The 20,569-nt window shown below is 42.7% G+C and overlaps 1 protein-coding gene across 6 annotated transcripts in view; it reads left to right on the top strand.

Annotated features, from left to right (window-relative positions):
- CD44 (CD44 molecule (IN blood group)) overlaps window positions 1-20,293 on the top strand; it is an 87,581-nt gene extending 67,288 nt beyond the window's left edge. For 5 of the 6 annotated variants that reach the window (XM_059069939.2, XM_067038020.1, XM_067038019.1 and 2 more), the window contains 7 exons: window positions 452-553; window positions 2,366-2,455; window positions 3,336-3,533; window positions 6,534-6,599; window positions 10,867-10,938; window positions 13,071-13,149; window positions 19,354-20,293. In XM_059069939.2, coding sequence (XP_058925922.1) covers window positions 452-553; window positions 2,366-2,455; window positions 3,336-3,533; window positions 6,534-6,599; window positions 10,867-10,938; window positions 13,071-13,149; window positions 19,354-19,558 — 812 coding nt within the window. In that variant the 3' untranslated portion in view covers window positions 19,559-20,293. The remainder of the gene's footprint in view (window positions 1-451; window positions 554-2,365; window positions 2,456-3,335; window positions 3,534-6,533; window positions 6,600-10,866; window positions 10,939-13,070; window positions 13,150-19,353) is intronic. The other variant, XM_059069942.2, reaches the window with a different exon arrangement.
- The last annotated feature ends 276 nt before the right edge of the window (window positions 20,294-20,569 follow it).

Here is a 20,569-nt window from a genome sequence, read left to right as displayed (position 1 = left end):
GAGGAGCAAATGAGGGAAAGGGCTGTAACAAAAGCTTTTGTGCTACGTCAAGGGGATATTACACAATGGTGCCTGAACCAGTGCACTTTGTCTTTCTCTGTGTCAGACCACTTGTGTAGAGTGGGACAAGTCACACGTGGGTTATATTTCCATCTGTCTGCAAGGCTTGGCAGACCCATCATGTGCTCATTTAGCATTCTTCCAGATTCAGCAAAAAAACAACAAAAATTGTAGCTTTCATACAACTCAGCTTTTAAATGAAAACCAGTTACTTCTTGGGATGCTCTTTTGGAGAGATGATAATCCGTTTCAATTCTGGAGACATGAATCAGTATGTGCTTTCTTTCCTCTTATACAGGCTTGAATATAAGAATAATTTGTCTCTAGACCATAAACAACCCTCAGATAGTAGTTAGGAAATCAAGCAATAACGCTGATTTAATTCCTTCAGATATGCACACCAGCCGTAGTACAACACTTCAGCCTTCTGCAGATCCAAACACAGGTTTGGTGGAAGACTTGGACAGCACAGGACCTCTTTCAGTGACAACTCGTAAGGATAATGACACTCGGTCTCTATTGATCTGTACTCCTGCTTCAGCTCTTGGTCTCCTCGGCCCCAATGCAGGGCTTGGGCTTGGTGATGGGACAGCACATTCAGGGCCTGGTGATGGGACAGCACATTCAGGGCTACGTGGCTCAGCTCAGCTCAGAACATAAAAGCTGTCTTCATTTTCTATATTTTCTTGATGGTTCTTTAAATCTAATTATACCTTCATTTGTGCTGCTTTCCAGATTCAATGACTTTATGTTAAAACATTTTAAAAAAGGATGTGGGACTCCATTCCTCTTGATTTTGCTTTTCTGAGTAGTTATGTCAGTGAAATTCAAGACCACAGCTAGGACAGTGGTGTCTCTATGCTTTAACTGACCAGCTCCTTTAGATTCCCATCTTTCAATCAAGGCAGAAGAGGGGTAGCCTTTTTTCAATGGTTGCAAAAACATGTTTTGGGGCCAGATAATCACAGAGAGTAGGGAAATCACATCAGCCCACAGAGGAGGAGCAAGGCATGTTGTTGACAATTGACATAGGTTGCAGGGCCCAGGAACAAAAGAGGAACATTTGCTATATCTCTTCCTATCACTAAACATCTGGTAGAAACAATGCTAAACTTCTAGTAGCCTTAATATGCACCACAGATACAGGGCTATCCTAGAGATCACCATAAAGTCATTCATAATTTCTTGACTGAATATGAAAGAAATCCAGAATTAAGACGGCCTCATTTCACTGTTTACTACACATAATGGGCAGAGTCTTTTCATGTGAGCCCTTTTAGGCAAAGGGAAAAATCAGCAAGGACGTGTTAATTGTCAAGAATGTAAATAACCCAGTGTTAAGCATCAAAGGAGATGCAGATAAGCCTTAAAATGCTCCTTGCCAATGGAGGGTCTCATATTCCTACTTTATGTCCCTGTTGACTTTTGTTCTGATGTTGGGTTTGGGATTTGGTGCCGGTCTCTCTCCTGGTTGTAATATTTACTTGGTGGTGGACATGGCTTAGTGGTGTACTTTATGGAGTGCTTGCACCTGTAACTCAGAGGTCAGTCCCTTTCTTAGAAGAACACAAAAGAAATTAACTCAAAACAATGAAAGCCATTTCAGATATGGGCAGTGGTTCAACCTGAAATTGATATATATCAGTGAGGACCCTGTGTTTGCCCAGACAAGCGTTTCCTGGCATTTCAGTGCAGTGATGCGAAATCTCATCCACAGATGAGATCAAAAACCTAATAACTGAGTACAATGGTAACTTAATTTGATGTTCTTTAGAAGAGTCTTAAGTGTTTCCTTGTATAAATTTGATCTGAGTTACCTGAGCAAGTTACTCTAGATGAACTTCTTCCTCTTTTGGGGTTACATGTATACTCCCAGTTCCAATCGTGTTTATTTTCCCTATAATCACACTTCTTGACACACCGCTAAGGTGCTCTTGATGGTTGATAGGAACACTGGGATCCAAACATCCTTTTTTCTTTGTCTCTGTGTTCTCTGATTTTCCTGAGTGACAGGAAGCAATGCTATAATTGGGCCAGGATGATCCAGGGTGGGCAAAGTTTTGGCCCAGATTTCACCTTGGCATTTTACGTTGTTTATTATACTGAAAAACAAAGCCAACTAGGGGCAGAGCAGAATTCTGTTGCACGTTTCTCTCAATCAGAGGAGAATGGTGTGCATAAACCTTGGTATTCCTATGCATCTACCCATCTGACACCACGCTATTAGATCCTCCCCATCAGCAGATAACAGAGGGTTTGTTTCATGACTACAAATTAACACTGGATTCATCCCTCATTGAAACAGAGCAGAGTGGTACTCAAAGCTTCTCGACATCACATGGAGGCTTGGAAGAAGACAAAGACCATCCCATGACTGCTACTCCAACATCTAGCAGTAAGGACTGTAAAGCCCAGGTGGCTTCAGCTATTGGAAAAAAAAGCCAATGAACTATGGGTGCTTTTGCAGTGCCTTTGGTGGAGGTGCGTCAGTTGGCTGCTGTTGTGTTCTTACCCCTGATCAGAAGCTGTGGCTGGTGATGGTTCTCGGATTTTTCTGCTTTGTAGATCTCTTAGAAGCCGTTGTATATTAAATGCAAACTATATATATTTTTTAATCTTAAAGTTTGGGTTTCTTAAACTCCAGAGTTAGTGGCTTTGTTTAAAAATAACAGATCGCTTATGTATGATTTGGTGGAAAGATCTGAATTATATCACTCTCTGTTTTCCTTGCATTAATAATATTATTTTGCCATTTATCCTCTGGACCATAAATCCATGGCGCTGGTGACCAAGAAGCAGTGCCCTCTGGCAAAGGAAAGAATAATCAAAGCCTCAACGTCTTTGAAACTTTGCATTTGCTCTTCCAATCACAGGGAGCATAATTTTACCTGTCAGCTCAATACCTTGTTTCTTCCACTTTATTAAAGGTGGGTCCAATTGAGTAAGAGCTCAAGATTATCTAGTACCTGAGTGGACTTCAAGGTAACAGTTCTAGTGGCATCAACCTTATTTTAATAAGCCAGGTAGATGATGCAACAAATGTCTCTTCTAGATATTAGGATCACCGAAATCTCTTCCGTTGAATGATGTCCAGGCGGTATTGATTGCAAAATATTGATTCTGTTCAATAGCGTAACAAACCACACTGTCTTTTGCTCCGTGTTCTCAAATAACAAGTGGAAAGCTTTTGCAGCAATTTCACGTTCAGAAGACAAGCACACAATTGGTGGTGGTCTTACAAATGTGGGTTTACCATTGATTCCACCTCCACACAGATAGGAATGATGGCAGAGGTGGCAGAAGAGGTGGAAATCTTCCTGAAGACTCAGCTGCTTCAGTGGAAGGTTATACTCCTTATTCTCCAGACACAAATGAATACAGAACCCTCATCCCAGTGACCCCTGCTAAGACTGGGTCCCCTGAAGTTACTATTGTTGGAGATTCTACTTCTAATGTTGATCTTTCTTTACCAGGTAATTTGGCCGTTTGTTATCTGGTTTGCTTTCTCTATAGGGAGAAACAACACATCCTTTCATATTATAGGGGATGTCTTCTGTGTAGGCTGTGATTAGACTGATTTGTAACATGGGAATGGCTTTCACACAGATCATCATTCTAGTGCAATAGATTTATTTTAGATAATGTTTTCATTTGAAATTTCCATGGAAATTTGAAATTTCCATTCATTTTTTGTGACTTGGTTGTTATGGCAGAATTTCTTTCTTTGTCTTCTTCCTGATCTTGTGATATATTTATTGAACCATATGAAGTGGATACTTTTGTAAGAAAAAGTATTCAAGTATCAATTTCATTTGATTCAACTAATATATGCTGCCTATGTAGTAAGGTTTTACCCAACTTGTGAATAATTTCCATATACTAATATCTTTGCTCTGAAATTCTCTTTTATTGGTGATGGATTGGTGAATTTTACTTTTGGTGAAGGGCTTATGGATAACCTCTTCTAACCATGTTGTACACTTAAAACTATATGATTCAATCTACTGTTAATTACTAGGCACCCTTTCTCTTGTTGTGATGGCAAAGAGATGACTGAAGATGACTTACTCAATTAAGTTACACATGAAACTAGCAATCCTCTCCGCTTTCACTTTTGTTGTCTGTTTGCATTAAGAAACTAACATTGAAGAAAAGGAAACTGCAAAATACTCTGGCTAAGAAACTAAAATTGAACTCTCTCTTCCTGGTGCCAACTGTTCAAATGTTCTTACCATTCAACCATTACGGGATATTAAAGAGTCATGATTTTAAACATGTATATATATATACGGTAGCATATGTGTGTGTATATGTATATAGTAGCATATGTCTTTTCCCATACCCTTCCCTCTCAAAAGAAGAATAAATCTTATGAGAACTCAATATGTAAAACAGATAGCAGCTGTGATACTGTGACTTGATGTGGGACAGAAAACCCAGAATGAGAATGCCACGTGCTTGGCCTCTATCCTAGAGCCCACATGCTTGGGCTGCCCATCCCAGGGCTTCAAGGAAAACAGTTTTAAAAAATACTAACCTCGGGCTTCACTGGTGGTGCAGTGGTTAAGAATCTGCCTGCCAATGCAGGGGACACGGGTTCGAGCCCTGGTCTGGGAAGATCCCACATGCCACAGAGCAACTGAGCCCGTGCGCCACAACTACTGAGCCTGCACTCTAGAGCTGGTGAGCCACAACTACTAAAGTCTGCATGCCTAGAGCTCTTGCTCCGCAACAAGAGAAGCCATCACAATGAGAAGCCCGTGTACCGCAATGAAGAGTAGCCCCCATTCACAGCAACTAGAGAAAGCCCATGCACAGCAATGAAGACCCAATGCAGCCAAAAATAAATAAATTTTTTAAAAATATACTAACCTCGACAGTATTGGCAAGACAAAAGCCCTTACATCCGTTGGTTCTTCATTCAGCATAGGTCTGCCCTCAGTTATTAAAAATTCCTAGCAGCAGTGTCAGTATTCTTCTGGAGAAATGAATCTTAGAGCAGTGCCTGGTTCTTTTGGCAAAATAGAGCCCTTTATGCACCCAAATGAATTTAAATTGTAAATGGCAATTTTAATAGTTACAGTAGCCTCGAAGGATTACATAGTCTATTTGTTAGTAAATAAAATACTTTCTACAAAATTGATATTTACATACCCTGATTCCTTCTACATTCTGTGGTGGTACAGACAGATTTTCCATGGTTCTTCATGGATTAAATGATCTATCACCCTTGGTTTTCTTCCAGAACACTCAGATAAGGCTCATTTCCTCCCATACATTTTTTTTCTCCATCTTTTTGCTTGATGTTAGAAATGACAACATCTGGAATTGTGGTGGTGGTGACGGTAGTGGTGATGATGGTGATGGTGGTGGTGGTATTGGGGGCATTGGTGTTCAGCATTTCAGCAAATGCTATTTTCAGTCTTTCTAACCATCAGCCGAGGAACAAAGCAATCTATCTCCCCCGTACAATTACATAATAGATTACAGGTCACCTATGTCTGCCTTGTCTAAACAAGGACATGGTGAAGATCAGATAACTGTGTATTCCTTATAAGAACCTTTCATAATGGGTGACCATAGCCATTTTATGAACTATTGTCCTGTGTTGTTTTGCTTTAAGAGTCCATTATCGTTTTGCAAAATGTGTGGGGAGGAGGGAGAAGATCGAGAGTTTCCATATGCTGAACCCAAGATTTGACCTGTGGATCCAGATTTTAGCAATTCATAAACTTGCCTCAATCTAAAGTGTTTTGGTGATGGATGCTTGAGAAGATGGGATTATAGTAACTCTTGGTGTTAAAAATACAGATTTAATTTTGGGGAAATATTATTTGGAACATAGTCTAATAACCAGGCGCACCTTAGCCACGTGTTAAGTTATCATCTCCCCGTTTCTTTTTCATTTGTTTTCAGACTCTCTTTCTCTAAATAAGCAGTTGACTTTTCTCTTTCAATCCTTACATGATTCAACCCCAAGATCCTTTATTGCACACCAAAACCTTTTTCTATTTCCTGCCTCAGAGAAGTGTCTTTAAATGTCTCATTCCCTAAGCCCCAGAATACACGCATTCCCAGTGATCACATTTGTCATATGATCCAAAGCATATAGTCCTTATTTCAAAGACACTGTATCAAATCCCCACCTTACACTTGCCAAGACCTCGTAATATTTTTGGTAGAGTGTTACAGTTTGGGGATTTTTACTAAAGCCACACTTCCTGTGGTCATCCTGGCAGGTCTGTGCTGTCCCAGTTTTTAAAATTTTGAATAAAGCTCTAGACGACTCATCAGTAGGTGAAGCAATGAACAATATTTATCGTGGACCCATTCAAAGCTCCTTTGTCATTGTTTTTGGCTACCTTTAAAAGGCTAAACTTTGTGATGGGCCGTGTGAAAATGCACACGTGAGGAAAAGCAGATGGCAGTGTAACTGAGCAAAGTACTGAACCTCCCTCTATTGCTCCTTACAGAAGACCAAGACTCATCCCGTGACCCCAGCGGGAGGTCCTATACAACTCATGGATCCGAATCAGCTGGTGAGTTTGAGCTGCTTTAGTCATTTATTGTTATTGTCGTTGAACCTGCTGATTATTAATGAAGTATGAGTCAGTGGCTCCTGAAGAGTGGTTCTCGCACGTTCTCTGCGTGCGTCACAGTCGTGGGGAGGGCTTATTAAACTACATTGCTGGGCCTTATCCTTAAAGTTTCTGATATGGTAGGTCTGGGGTGGAGCCCAAGCATTTGTATTTCTAATAAGTTCTCTGGTGATGCTGATTCTGCTGGGACAGGGACTCCACTTTGAGAACTACTGCTTTCAAGAAAATTCTTCCATCTGAAAGGATCAGGAAGAATTCAAGCAGGCGCTCGGTTTAACATTGCATTACACCAGAGCGATTAAGAACGTGGGTCTTGGAGAAAGAATGGCCTGGGTTTGATTCCAACTCCTCCACATGCTAACGGGAGACCTTGTTTAAAGGATCTGAGACTCGATTTCCTAACCAATAAAATTGGGATAATAATAATTGTCACAGGGCGTCGTTTTAAAGACTAAATGATGTATGTGTACTTGTAAGGCATTTAGCATAACCTCCCCTCCCCGAACATGGCATAATAGCTAGCCTTCATTGAGAATTTACTGTGTGCTGGTGGCATTGTTTTAAACACTTTACATGTATTAGGTTGGACCGTATGAAACTGCCATTTCTGTAGGTCGACAGTCAAATATCGGTGATTTCATATGTTTCATCTATTATTAACTCATTTAATTATGTCAGTACTATTATTATCCCAATATTACAGATGAGGAAACTGAGGCTCAGAGAGGCTAGGCAACCTGTCTGAGTTAACACGACTAGTGAGCTGAGTGGTGGAGCCAGGTTTCAAGCCCAGAGGTCTCCTATTGCCTCTAGAAGCAGGATCTGGAGAAAGTACTCTGTCATGACCATCATTGCTGCCGTAATTACTGTAATGATCACACCCCTAGAAACATTACTCCAGGCAGCAAAAGTAGGCCATAAGGCAGGTTGACTTGTGACCGCTGATGCTGGGGCTACTGAAAGGTTCTGCCAGGACGGTCTCACTGTGGTCTCCCTGACAGTCACCAGTCCAGGTGACCCCATGCAAACCAGGTAAGCCATATGAACTACTGTCCTCCCCTTCATGCCCAAGTGGGATTAGGGTTACTTCCAGGCTTGAAGATTCACACACTTACAGCAAATATGAAGATGGATATTTACATGGTGGCTTCATTAATAACCTATACTGTAAGAGCACAGGATGTCAGGGCCTAGTAGAAATGCTCCTAAAATAAAGACAGAAGTCCCAAGCTCTCTGGGGGCCTTGGGTGGGGCAGTTAGCCTTTCCCAGCTTCAATTTATTGGTAAAAAAGAGATCAGAACACTGGCGTCCATTACCTCCTAGAGTTCTTGTGAAGAGCGTGTGGTATCAGGAATTTGAAAGTGTTTTGGAAATGATATGAATCTCTGACTAAAAGGAAGTGCTCTTTAAAATCAAGAGACCCCAGCCACTCCAAGTGTGGTCCCCGGACCAGCAGCAGGGACATCACCTAAGAGCTGGCTGGAGATGCAGACTCCCCAGTCCTCCCAGACCAACTGAATGGAGAGCTGCGTTTTAACTAGGCCTACCCCACCCCTCCCCCACTAGGTGGTTTGCATGTATATTGAAGTTTGAGAAGCACTGTCTCAGACTTTTTCCGCACAGTCAGAACCAGTTGAATGATCTCTGTGCATGTGTCTTAGATTGGCTCTCACCTCCCAACTGCACTGTCAAGCATCCCTCTTTGCAGAACTTCCCCAGCCAGCACTACCCGGGCTAGATTTGCAGGCCTCTGGGGTGCAAGGCGAGGCGGCCTGCTGTGTCTTGTCCATCTTCCTCCACCTTCTTTGGCTCTTGCTTGAAGTGAGAATCAGGTGGGCGGGAGCAGTCTCTTTTGTTTGCCTCCTCTGCAGGTGTGTATTGTTCAAACGGGAGGTTTCATCTGGTTGTACACACACCCAGATCTTTCCTTGCTGGGAGCACTTTTTTGAAAATCAATATAGAGATTGTGATCCTTTAGTGGCCTCCTATTCACATATCAAAGGCTGCTATGAGTCAGAGAAAGACCAGTGAGAGTGGCTGTACCTGTTAGGTGGTTTTTCAAGGCAAGGATCTCTAGTTTAGATGGCCAGTATCCCATGACCTGTACAGGCAAATACCTGCCAATAATGACCAAGGCCTCTGGGAGGCAGCTAGACGAAGCCCCTTGGACTCCTTCTGAGGTTTGTAAAGTAAAAGGCCACTGTCCAAATGGCCTGCTGAAACAGCCAGATGTCTGGTAGACTTTGTTTCGCTCCATTTTGAGTTCAACAAGAACATCAGATTGCATAAAAAGGAGCCATTCTACCCAAAATAACCACAGCCATCAAAATTTCAGAGTCCCCTAGTCTACTAGTTTGACCCTCTGCGAAAAGACTGTTTAAGGCCTGGCCATCTTCATTCATTGATTAGCCAAACAGACTTCCTTGGTTTTTTTCTTCCCTTGGAAGCCTTCAGGATTCTGCAGTGGGGTCCTATGGGGTAGGGAAAAAGAGTTGATCTTAGTGGGAATTTTTCACATTTCGCTTTGAAGCAGTGGAGGAAGCACAAAACACACACACTCAGACACACACAAACCAAAACTTTCATTTGGGTGAGTGTCCTTCACAAGATGTCTTAGAAGTTTCTTTTAAAACATAATTCCTCCCTCATTTTGATGAACCTCCTGTTCTGACTTGTGGATTCTTTATCTTGTGATACTTCCTGTTCCTTCCAGTTTGAGATGCTTTATTTGTCTCCTTATTTGGTTTTGTAGCAGTAGAAAATGTTGTCTTCTAAGCAATGCATGTTTCAGGAATATATTAACAGGCGCTCTCCTTCAGGTGATTTTTCACAGACAGAAGGGGCCATTGCCCCTCCCACCCCAAATCCTTCTGTTTTAATACCTATATTAATATCTATTGAAGATACTGGATGCGGTTTTTAGATTGTTTTCAGCTACCTGGGGCATTTGAATCCCAAGGGATCTTGTTAAAATGAGGATTCTGAGGTTTGGGATGAGGCCTAAGACTCAGTATTCCCAGCAAGCTCCCACGTGATGTTGCTGGTCCAGGGTAGCAAGGTCCTAAATTAAAACCAGAAAACTGTAATGTTACTGTGTGCAAGCTCGTGCTGCTCGCTGCATGACAGGCCAATAAATCAAGAGATGAGGTGTTGGGGCAAAGGAATAGTGACTTTATTCAGAAAGCCAGCAGACCGAGAAGATGGACTGGTATCCCAAAGAACGACCTTGCCTGAGTTAGAATTCAGACTTCTTTGATCCTAAAAGAGGAGGGAATAAAGTCAAACTTTTCCTGGTTTCCGGTCAGCCTCCGGAGGGGATGTGTTAATTTCTTCCTTCCTGCAGTCATTCACAGGTGAGGCTGATCAGAATGTTCCCTAGGGCGCTTCCCTGGTGGCGCAGTGGTTGAGAGTCCGCCTGCCGATGCAGGGGACACGGGTTCGTGCCCCGGTCCGGGGGGATCCCACGTGCCGCGGAACGGCTGGGCCCCGTGAGCCATGGCCGCTGCGCCTGCGCGTCCGGAGCCTGTGCTCCGCAACGGGAGAGGCCACAGCAGTGAGAGGCCCGCGTACCACAAAAAAAAAAAAAAAAAAAATGTTTCCTATGAGTGAAACAAAGATATTTTACCATAATGCTCATTCCCTGGGAGACAGGCTTCCCAAAGATGGGCCATTATGTATAATTTAAGCTTATAGGTAACATCCCTTTAGTGATTGACTTGTAATAGAAACAGAGGTTCTTCCCCTATTACGGTAACTGCACACAATTACCATTCTTGTGCACTTCTTTAAACCTCTGTAAAATGATGATGAAGTGGATTCTATTATTACCCCATTTTATGAGTGAGAAAACAGACCTAGAGAGGGATGACTTGACCCAGCAGATGTTGCTGGCAAGAGACAGAGGTAGGGCTTGAATACAGGGCTGTCCTGCGTGACAGCCTCTTAAACACTGCATAGTACTGCTGCTGAGAATTCTCATGCTCTTGTAGAAAAATAACATTTCCAAACCTTAGCCCTTAATCAAACCGAGTTTTTCTGGGGAGGTGTTTTTTCATGCAACACATGATAAATGTCTGTGGCTTGAATCTATAAATAGCTTTATTACAGTGATGCAGCACATAGAGATTGGCCCTGTGTGCTGCTCTGTAAGGAACTCGTGGTTATGCATGCCAAACTTTGGTTGAGAGATGTCGTTTTTCTCTTTAGGGCACTCAAGTGGGAGTCAGGAACGTGGGGCAAACACAACCTCAGGTCCTATGCGGAAACCTCAAATTCCAGGTGAGTTTTGAGCTGTGAAGGAAAAATAACGCTAAAAGCGGGTCTCTCTGAATGTCCCAGAAAGGAAGCAGAGACCAGCTAGAAAGCGTTTTCTCCTACATGTCTAACCTTGAACCTGATGGCTCCTCTTTTCAAGCTAAAGGGTGAATGAGAGCACCACAGCCTCTTGGTGGGAAAGGATGGAACACTCCTTTTTTCCTCAGTCCTGTAGATTGACTGAGCTCATATTTAGACCTGTCCCTGGTCTGTCCCAAAGAAGCGCCATGTTGGTTACTACAGCTTCCTTCCCAAATGAGTGATCACCCCAGGGACTCCTTGTCATCCCCTGATCCTTCCTATCCCAGTCCAGTTATCTCTTTACGTCCGGGTTTGGGGTGAAGCATGTAAATTTCTCCTTGCATTGCAGACAGTGGGGAGATACAAGGGTCATGTTAGGTGGAGTGAGAATATTCTTCTGGCATAAAAACTAAAAGAAAAACTACTTTTTCTCGAGGGATAGTCTTTACTGATCCAGACAGAAGAAAGTTTCAGAATGTGTGATGTGCAGTGAGAAGGCTTGGCCACTTGGCTCCCCCGAGCGTCAAGATTTAAGGCATTTGAGGCAAATTCTTTATTTGACTTGGGCTCAAAACTGGGCATTTGTAAAGGAGGATTACAATAAAGGAAGGGTTTTCCCAGGGTTGTAAATTACTCTTGTAACTCTCTGCTCTTCAGAGGTCTCCAGACTCAGCCTCCCTGGGGGAGAGGGAAGAACGTGGTATGGGCCACGTTCCCTTACCTTGGCTTACCTGAGCAGAGCACGTGGAGAGGGAGAGTGGACTGAGGGCGGGGTGGGATGCAGTTTGCTCCAATCAGGCAGCAAGATTTTCCCCAGCTGTAGTGAGAGTGAATATGGAGCATCTCAGGGCTAGAACCCTGGGAAAAGAACAGAAATGGTAACTTCCTGTCAGCCTCCCCACCTCCTAACTCTACCTCACCTCAGACTGTCCAGACTCACCTAACCAGGGAGAGGTCAGACAGAGGCCGTACCGAGCAGGAAATCAGAGGAGAATCAAACTTCCCAAAGAAGAATGGCCAGTGAATGGCTTCCCATTTTTCTTGTACCTTAAGCTTTAGTTCACTGCATGGGTATACGGCCCACTTTGCAATTGACTTGCAAATTGTCAAGTCGTATTTTAATCCTACTAAAGCTTGGTTTTAAAACATATAAATAACATTTTATTGGTCTACAAGTGATACATTAATGTTTGGAGACATTTTTGAAAATACAGCTAAACAGAAGGGTAAAAATATAAATCCCATATTATCTACCTCACCATCCAGAAATACCATGGTTACCATTTTCATGTATGTCCTTTCTGTTATTTTTCAATCTAATTTCTATACAAACATGTAATTATTCACACTGTTTAGTAAACTACATTCCCAACTGGTTGGCTACAGCTTTCCAATGTCATTAAATACTCTTCCCCTGTATCTTAGTACACGATACAATGGATGTACCCTACTTCTTTTAACCAGTCCCTAACTGTTGGATAGTAGGTTGTTTCCAACTTTACTATCACAAATAGCACAGTAATAAACATCTTTATAGCTAAGTCTGAGGTCCTATATATTCCTAGAAGTGTTAATGATGGATCAAAGGCTGTATATCTTGAAGGATTTTGACAAGTTTTGCCAAATGACCCCACCCTATACACACAGGAATGTCCATTTTCCCACCCTCTAGTGGCCTCCATTTTTGTTCCTTAATAAAATGTAAGGTGAATGCTCTCAAATAAGAAAGGACTGTTCCTTTTAAGGGATGTTCCTTTAATTTATTTAAAAACATTGCACCAAAGGCATCTACAAGTTTCCACAGGTCAGTCTACACATTTTTGGAAACATGTTTTTCTTGGGGGGGACTTGGAAATCTTGACTGACGATAAGAGATGAAAACAAGAGTCCTGTTGGGCAAAGACCTATAGCAAAATGATTCTTCCAGAATTATCTGGCTATTGACTGGACCTTTGGTTGGACCCATGTGTAGAGCTGACTGTAATTCTTTTTTGGACCAGGTCAATTTATAAAGTGCATTTCTGTTTTCACAAGCTTATTTCCCAAGTTCATGGGTATCGTTTGCTTCCCACCAGAATGGCTGATCATCTTGGCATCTCTCCTGGCCCTGGCTTTGATTCTTGCAGTTTGCATCGCTGTCAACAGCAGGAGAAGGTAAGGGGATGCTCCTCAGGGCCTTCAACTTTGAAAGGGCATCATTTAAACTTGGGCTGTATAACTACTAAGTATAAAACAGATAAGCTACAAGGATATATTGTACAACACTGGGAATATAGCCAATATTTTATATTAACTTTATGTGGAGTACAATCTATAAAAATATCGAATTACTATGTTGTATAGCTGGGACTAATAGAATATTGTAAGTCAACCATACTTTAATCTAAAAATAAAAAGCCTTGGGTGATATGTCCTTGCTACTCAGAGTGTAGCCCCTGGAACCAGCAGCCTCCGTGCCCTGGAAGCATGTTAGAAAGGCAGCATCTCAGGCCCTACCCCAGACCTCCTGTATCAGAGTCTGTGTTTTGATAAGACCTCAGGGATTCATGTGGACAGTACAGTTTAAGAAGCTCTGCTCTGGCATACTCCTTAGAGAATAGAGACTGTGATTATTTGGACATCTGCTTTTAAATAGTGGTTGACTTTTTTGTGGTTCTTAATTTTGTGGGGGTTAAGCCCATGGAGACTCTATGTGATGAAAGTTGTGCAATATCTCACCACGAAGACATAAAAGATACACTCATTCATTGATTCATTAAACACATATTTATTGTGAATTCATAGTGCACAAAAGCGCCATATAGAGATTCAGGGGTTGGCCCTTTAGCCTGTCTGAGGCCCCTAGAAACTTCTAGAACCCTTACCTAAAGCAGGCATTGGGTTTGTGTTTTTATTTGCTGGGTTTTTTGTTTTTGTTTTTGGAATGACAGTATTTTCTGCTTCCTGGAAGCTGTCATTGAAAGGATTCAGGTTACGGCCTAGGTACAGTTCCCTGAGACTGAGGTGTATGAGACAATAAAAAACTTACCTTAGAGAAGTCTGAAAAACGACAGCTCCCTAGAACTGGCATGTAGGCTGTTTTCATACTGTCAAACGTCCCCTCTCTCCTACTTCAACCAAGGCCTGTCGTTTTGGAATGTACACAATGCATATACCTGATTGAGCTGTGACCAAGCTCTAGAAATAACGCTACCTAAAATGAAGTGAAGGAGAACAGTAATTCTAGCATCAGAGGAAATGAGCTTTCACAGGAGTATTCCAGAAGTGTAGGAGTATTCCAGAAGTGTAATTCTAAATTTCCTGTTCAAGATGCTCTAAAGAGCCACGATTTTTCTCCAAGCAAATGCAGAGGAACATTTAACCTTTGGTAAACATTCCTTGAGGTTTCTTCTTATAAGGCAAAAGAATCTTATATCCAAGTAGGACCACATTGATTGTATCACTAGATCATCTAACAGGCCAGAAAATGCCCCTCCATTGGGGGAAAGACCTGGAGAAAATTCTAGAATCTTTCTTGTTGGCTTTTGGAAAGCAAGAAACAGCTCATTTCATTGCCGTGTTACAGCCCATGCAGTATCTCTGCTTATCAGAGGAAAGCAAATAATGTCGTTTTACACTGGTCCAAGTTAAAGAAAGTGCTTTTAAAGTCGAATAGCTGTGTTGCTATCTGTACCTTTGAGGACATAATAAAAAAAAATTAGTCACGATAGCCAATTGTATAAGGAACAAAAACTAGGAAAATAAATCCGAAAGACCTCCTAGAAGTCTCCCATGACTAAATGGAAAGAGATTTTTTTTTTTTTAGTTGAATTTAAATAATGGGATTTGAGGGAGCCCTTACAAAGAGTCTTTATACTTTCCCTCGGCCTCTGTGTTTTCTCCTAGATGACTTTTGCCCAATTAAATATGAATTTCCTATTGTCAGAAATCAATCCTTTTGTTCCAGGCCCTAGAATGCACCACTTCTGCTCATATATACAGTCCATAAGCTTTGTGCACATCACCATAGAAACGTTGGCCTCAGATGCTCTCAGCGTGGGGGAGAACTTGGAGAAGCATCTCAGTTGTCCCAGAGCAGCTGGAGTCCCTGCAGTGTAGCTGGTTAGCTCCTGTGTTGCTTCTCATCATGTTTGCAGCAAAAACGGGGCCCCCTTGCTTTTCTCCCCCTCCTCCCAAGACCAGTGGTCACCCTGGCAACAGGCAAACAGGGACACACAGGATCTGGCAACAGCAAGTGTCTCACAGGGGAAGTAGCTGCTTGCATGCTGTAAACTGCCATGTCCTAATTTGATAATCAAAAACAGATTTGCCACGTAGCTAAAGGGTGGTTAACAGCTGCACAGGCCCCTGAATGTGCAGTGTGTTTCTAAAGCCGCCAGCCCGTTTCTAATCCTCTTACAAGGCTGAGGCCTTTCTGCTTTGCGCGTTGCATTATAGAGGGATACAGAATCCTGTTTTCATCAAAGATAGTTTGGTTGAAGATAAGAAGCCTACAGCAGCCATTCATGTATTCAGCAAACCTCGTTTGAGGGGTGGCTACAACAGTCAACACTGCAGAGAAGAGGAAGACGTTAAAATGCAAAGGGTACCATCCCTTCTCTGCAAGAATCTTGAGCTTGACACTACTGGCCTGTTGAATTTGAGTCAGCTAATGTTTATTGAGAACATTCTCTGGGCCTGGCCCTGTTATGTGAATTACAATTAAAAGATAAAAGTGGAAAAGCATTGGGCTTCCCTGGTGGCGCAGTGGTTGAGAGTCCGCCTGCCGATGCAGGGGACACGGGTTCGTGCCCCAGTCCGGGAAGATCCCACATGCCGCGGAGCGGCTGGGCCCGTGAGCCATGGCTGCTGAGCCTGTGGTCCGCAACGGGAGAGGCCACAACAGTAGAGGCCCGCGTACCACACACACACACACACACACACACACACACACACACACACACACACACTCACACACACACAGAAATTGACTTGAATAAAGGTAATTTTTAAAAAAAAGTGGAAAAGCATTAATTGCTGAAGTGGAGGTAGGAGAGTTAAACATGGGCTTCCATGAGGAAGTGATGCGTGAGTTCCATCATCTTAAAGCTGTAGCAGTGTAGCTCACTGTAATCTCTGCTCAAATCTCCTGCCCTCTACAGCAGAGCTGTCCAGTGATGTCCAGCTTTCTGTGATGACAAAAGTGTTCCACATTTGTGCTAATATACAACCACTACCACTTGTGGGTACTGAGCACTCATAATGTGGCTAGTTTGACTTAAGAAGTGAATTTTAAATTTTATTTCATTTGAATTAGCTTAAATTTAAATAGACACATCTGGCTGGTGGCTACTGGATGGAATGGCAAAGCTCCAACACAATGCAAAATAAATCTGTAAATATCTTTAAGGACTGTCAGGTAGAAGAGACAGAAGGCCAGTTGTTAAATTAATCCCCACCCACCCAAGTCTTTCAGGATAAATTCCCCCATGCCCTAAAGATATGTTACCTGGGTTCTAAACCCCACCCGCTCCTGGCCAGGCTTCAGTCTGGCATCTTCTACATCGTGTCATCACTGCATCCTCAGCTAATGCCTGAGATTGAAGGGGAAAGTAGATACAGGCAAGAGACAGTTCAGTAAAAATCTCTGACCTTTAGAGTCATAAAGTCATAAAGTTGCAGATCCGGTGTAGTTCCTGCCATACCTAGTGGGGTAGCTTCGGTTGATATGCTCGACTTCTTGGACTCAGAACAGAGGTTAGCTGGATCACCTCTGAAGTACCCTCAGCTCTAATGTTTCTTTTAACATTCCTGTAGCTAATAAGAATGAAAAAAAATTAGAACTTGCTTTTTAAAAGTGCTTATGAAATGCCCTGAGCACCAGATATTGGGCTGAGTTATTTATGAGCGTCACCCTGTGCTCCTGAAAGAACTCAGACAAAAACAGAGACCATGAATCCAAAGGGAAATGGGGTCAGGACCAAACCCAAGCCCAATATTCCTAAGCCCTGCACGTTGAATGTTACCCACTTTCAAAATCAGCTTCGTTTAGGGTAATAACATTACTCCCCACTAAACCCCCTTGCGCAAACATTTTTTATGAGTATAAATCACTTCCCCGCAATATTTCATCCAACTTCTCAAGTACACATTAGGTAGGTGAATGGAATTTACTTTAATAAGACACCTTTTCTCCAAAAAACATCTGATACAAACTATTATAGATAGAATGGATAAACAACAAGGTCCTACTCCATAGCACAGGAAATTGTATTTAATATCCTCTGATAAACCACAATGGACAAGAATATGAAAAAGAATGTATATGTATATATGTATGTATAACTGAATCACTTTGCTGTACAGCAGAAATTCACACAACATTGTATAAATCAACTACACTCAATAAAATTGAATTTAAACAAAAAACTATCAAAAACAACATATGAGATACCCCCTGGCAATCTGAAAAAACATAAGCAGCATCCACCTTTGGCCTTTTCCATCATCTTCAGAGTAAATATAACAAGATGGGTGGAGTTAGCCAGAAGAAACAAACCAAACACGTTTCATACGGCTCTGGTTATATTATCAATTTCAGCAAGTGCTTCTTGAACATTTACTGTGTTCCAGATACTGTTCTAAGTGCTTATCCAAGGCCTCGGTTTCCTCACCCCACATCATTCAGAAGAGCAACAAATAAAACAGGGGTAGACTTATGTATCCAGTGCCAGCCTCTGTTTCAAGGGATTTTCACAATCCTTTGACACTGGTACTCTTAACAGCCTGGTGTTACAGATAAGAAAGCTGAGGTTCAGAGAAGTGAAGTGAGTTGCCCCAGGTCACACAGCGTTAAGGTCCCCAAACCAGGCCTTCCAAGCCCCTGCTCTTGTCTATGTGGACTGCATCCATATGCCCAGCCCCACAGACCATCACAAGTCAAGCATCCTTCTTCCACCGACCCCTCCTCAAGCGTCATGCCAGAGGAGACAGGATCAACCTCCTATTCAGGAGGTATAATGTCTGTTTCCCCAAACAAGGGATTAAAGTTTATGGCCTTGGCAGTCCCAGAGGGAATAGCCCATGATCATGAATAATAGAAGCTTTGTCTGTACAACTCCGAATATCCAGTGGCAAAGTGAACAATTCCGACTTCATACTGTTTCCAAATCTCCAGATGGTTAGTAGCATGAATAGAGTGTGGTAGAGCCCAGGCTTTGGGTCATAAAAGCCTAGATTTGAATATTGACTCTGTCCCTCAAGCTCGTTTCTAAACCTCCCTGAACCTCAGTTTCCACTGCTGTATAATGGGAATAACAGCTGCTTTGTGAGATTACTGTAAAGATTACATGAAATTGCATGCAAAGTGCCTGGCCTTCAGGAGGTGTCCAATGGTCTGCACCTTTGCTTTTGCTTAAGCAGCGTCTGACTTCTAGATGTGTGGCAGTGATTATGTTACAGGAAAGAGGAAGCATTGCTTCAGTCTGAGTATAAGGCAATGCTGTGACCCAGCAACAAGGCCAAGGTCATGCTCTTCCGTAGAAGACCTTCTGCATTTGAATCTTAAGTAATGTTACTGAGAAATCTTAAAGTAATAGTGAACAACTTGCCTAGGAGGTCGTTAAACCTCCTATATCCAGGGTTATAGGGCAGGTAACCAATGTTAAGAGAAAAATCAGTATGGCCTTATACCTCTAGAAAAGAGTTGTCTCGTTCTTCTCTGCACTTGCAGTAATAACCCTGACAAGACCCACAACGTGTTGACCCAGAGGGGAAGTAATGGGACTTCCCTGAATACGCAAGTCAGGATGATTCACAGTTGTTCCGTTGATAGTTTATCTGAGCCTGCAGAAACGGCTGGAGTTTAAAAGAGGCAAACATTTCCCTTCCGTAGTATGGTGGAAAGAGAGTTAGCGCTTGGGAGTCAGACACACCGGGGTTTGAATCCCAATTCTTTTAGTATTTGTTGAATAACCTGAGGCAAGTTATGGAATTTTCTGAGCCCCAAGATTTCTTTGGCTGTGATAATGGGATAATAATAGCACTGGCTTCCCAGAGCTGTGGCCACTGATTCTCAAACTCAAGTGCACGTCAGAAAGCCCTTGAGGGTTTGCTAAACCACAGACCCTGGGCCCCTCTCCTCAAGTTTTCTGCTTCGGTATGTCTGGGGTGGGGCTGAGAATTTGCATTTTTAACAAATTTACAGGTGATGCTTTTGCTGCTGATTCAAGGACCTCACTTTGAGAAGTGCCACTTGTTAAGAGTCCGTAGGATGAAACGTACTCAGATTGTCGTCAACTGTAGTGATGGTGGCAGTGACAGTGACGATGATAATTGGGTCATGGCACCCATTTCTCCTGTGATTTTTTAAATTATTAGGTGTGGGCAGAAGAAAAAGCTGGTAATCAACAATGGTAATGGCACCATGGAGGAGAGAAAGCCCAGTGGACTCAATGGAGAAGCTAGCAAGTCTCAGGAGATGGTGCATTTGGTGAACAAGGAGTCGTCAGAGACCCCAGACCAGTTTATGACCGCAGATGAGAGGCGGAACCTGCAGAATGTGGACATGAAGATTGGGGTGTAACACCTACTCCGTGACCTTGGAAAGAAACCATTGTCAGAGACATAATTTTTACAGGGAGCTGGGACACTTCACAGATGCGATATTCTACTGATTGTTTCATTGGGAATCTTTTTTCAGCATAAAATTTTCTATTCCTTTTTGGGGTTTTTTGTGTGTGTGTTTTGTTTCTAAAAGTCCATTCCAATTCATAAAAACCGCATTGCTTTCTGAAATGAGGGCCCAGTTTATAATCGGCAAGAATTTGACTGTTCCAGTTCCCACCTAGAAGCCTTTCACCCGCTCTGGGGTGTGCTATGGACGGCTTCTAGCAAAAGCCACACATCCATCTTCCTGATCCTCAACCTTCCCTCCACCCCACCGACCAGGGAACAGCCACCTGCTAAGGACATCCCCCAGGGCTAAGAGGGATTGGTCCCTGGGAGGAAATTTGAATGGGTCCACATTGCCCTTCCAGCAGCCCAATCCCAGGACATTTCTTTCCAGTGGGGTAGGGGAAGGGGGTGCACTGGTCACACATCCCCTCCTACAGACCCCCTGGAAAATTTTCAGACGCTTCTGGAAAATACCCAAACGGTGAAGCTATTTATCTGTAGTAAGCTATTTATCTGTGTTTTTGAAATATGAAACCCTGGAGGTCCTTTGATCAGAATGATTATTTTGTTGTTGTTACTTTGTCAGAGGCATAAAAGGGTTTACGCTAATTCATAATAAACATCTTTACTTCTTCCACTTTAACCCTTTGTGCTGTGATCCTTCAGTTTCTTAACCAGCAAAGTCTGGGTCCCGACAGCTCATCAGGGAGACATGAGAAGGTCCTCCTTGCAGCTCTGCATCTCAGAGCTAAGCCCCCAGTCAGGCTCACTCACCCAGATCTCACAGAGGATCAAGGGAGATAGCACTTTTTTATTTCTGAGGCTCTGAAGGCATTCTGTCCTGTCTTAGAACCAGAATTGTGAGAGGAGGAGCTTCAGCTGCTCTTATGTATTAACGGCTACGTAGTCTCTCCCCTGA

The sequence above is a fragment of the Kogia breviceps genome, chromosome 7, assembly GCF_026419965.1.
Source record: "Kogia breviceps isolate mKogBre1 chromosome 7, mKogBre1 haplotype 1, whole genome shotgun sequence".
Taxonomy (NCBI): domain Eukaryota; kingdom Metazoa; phylum Chordata; class Mammalia; order Artiodactyla; family Physeteridae; genus Kogia; species Kogia breviceps.
The sequence above is the reverse complement of the archived record's forward strand: the minus strand, read 5'-3'. Positions and strand labels throughout refer to the sequence as shown.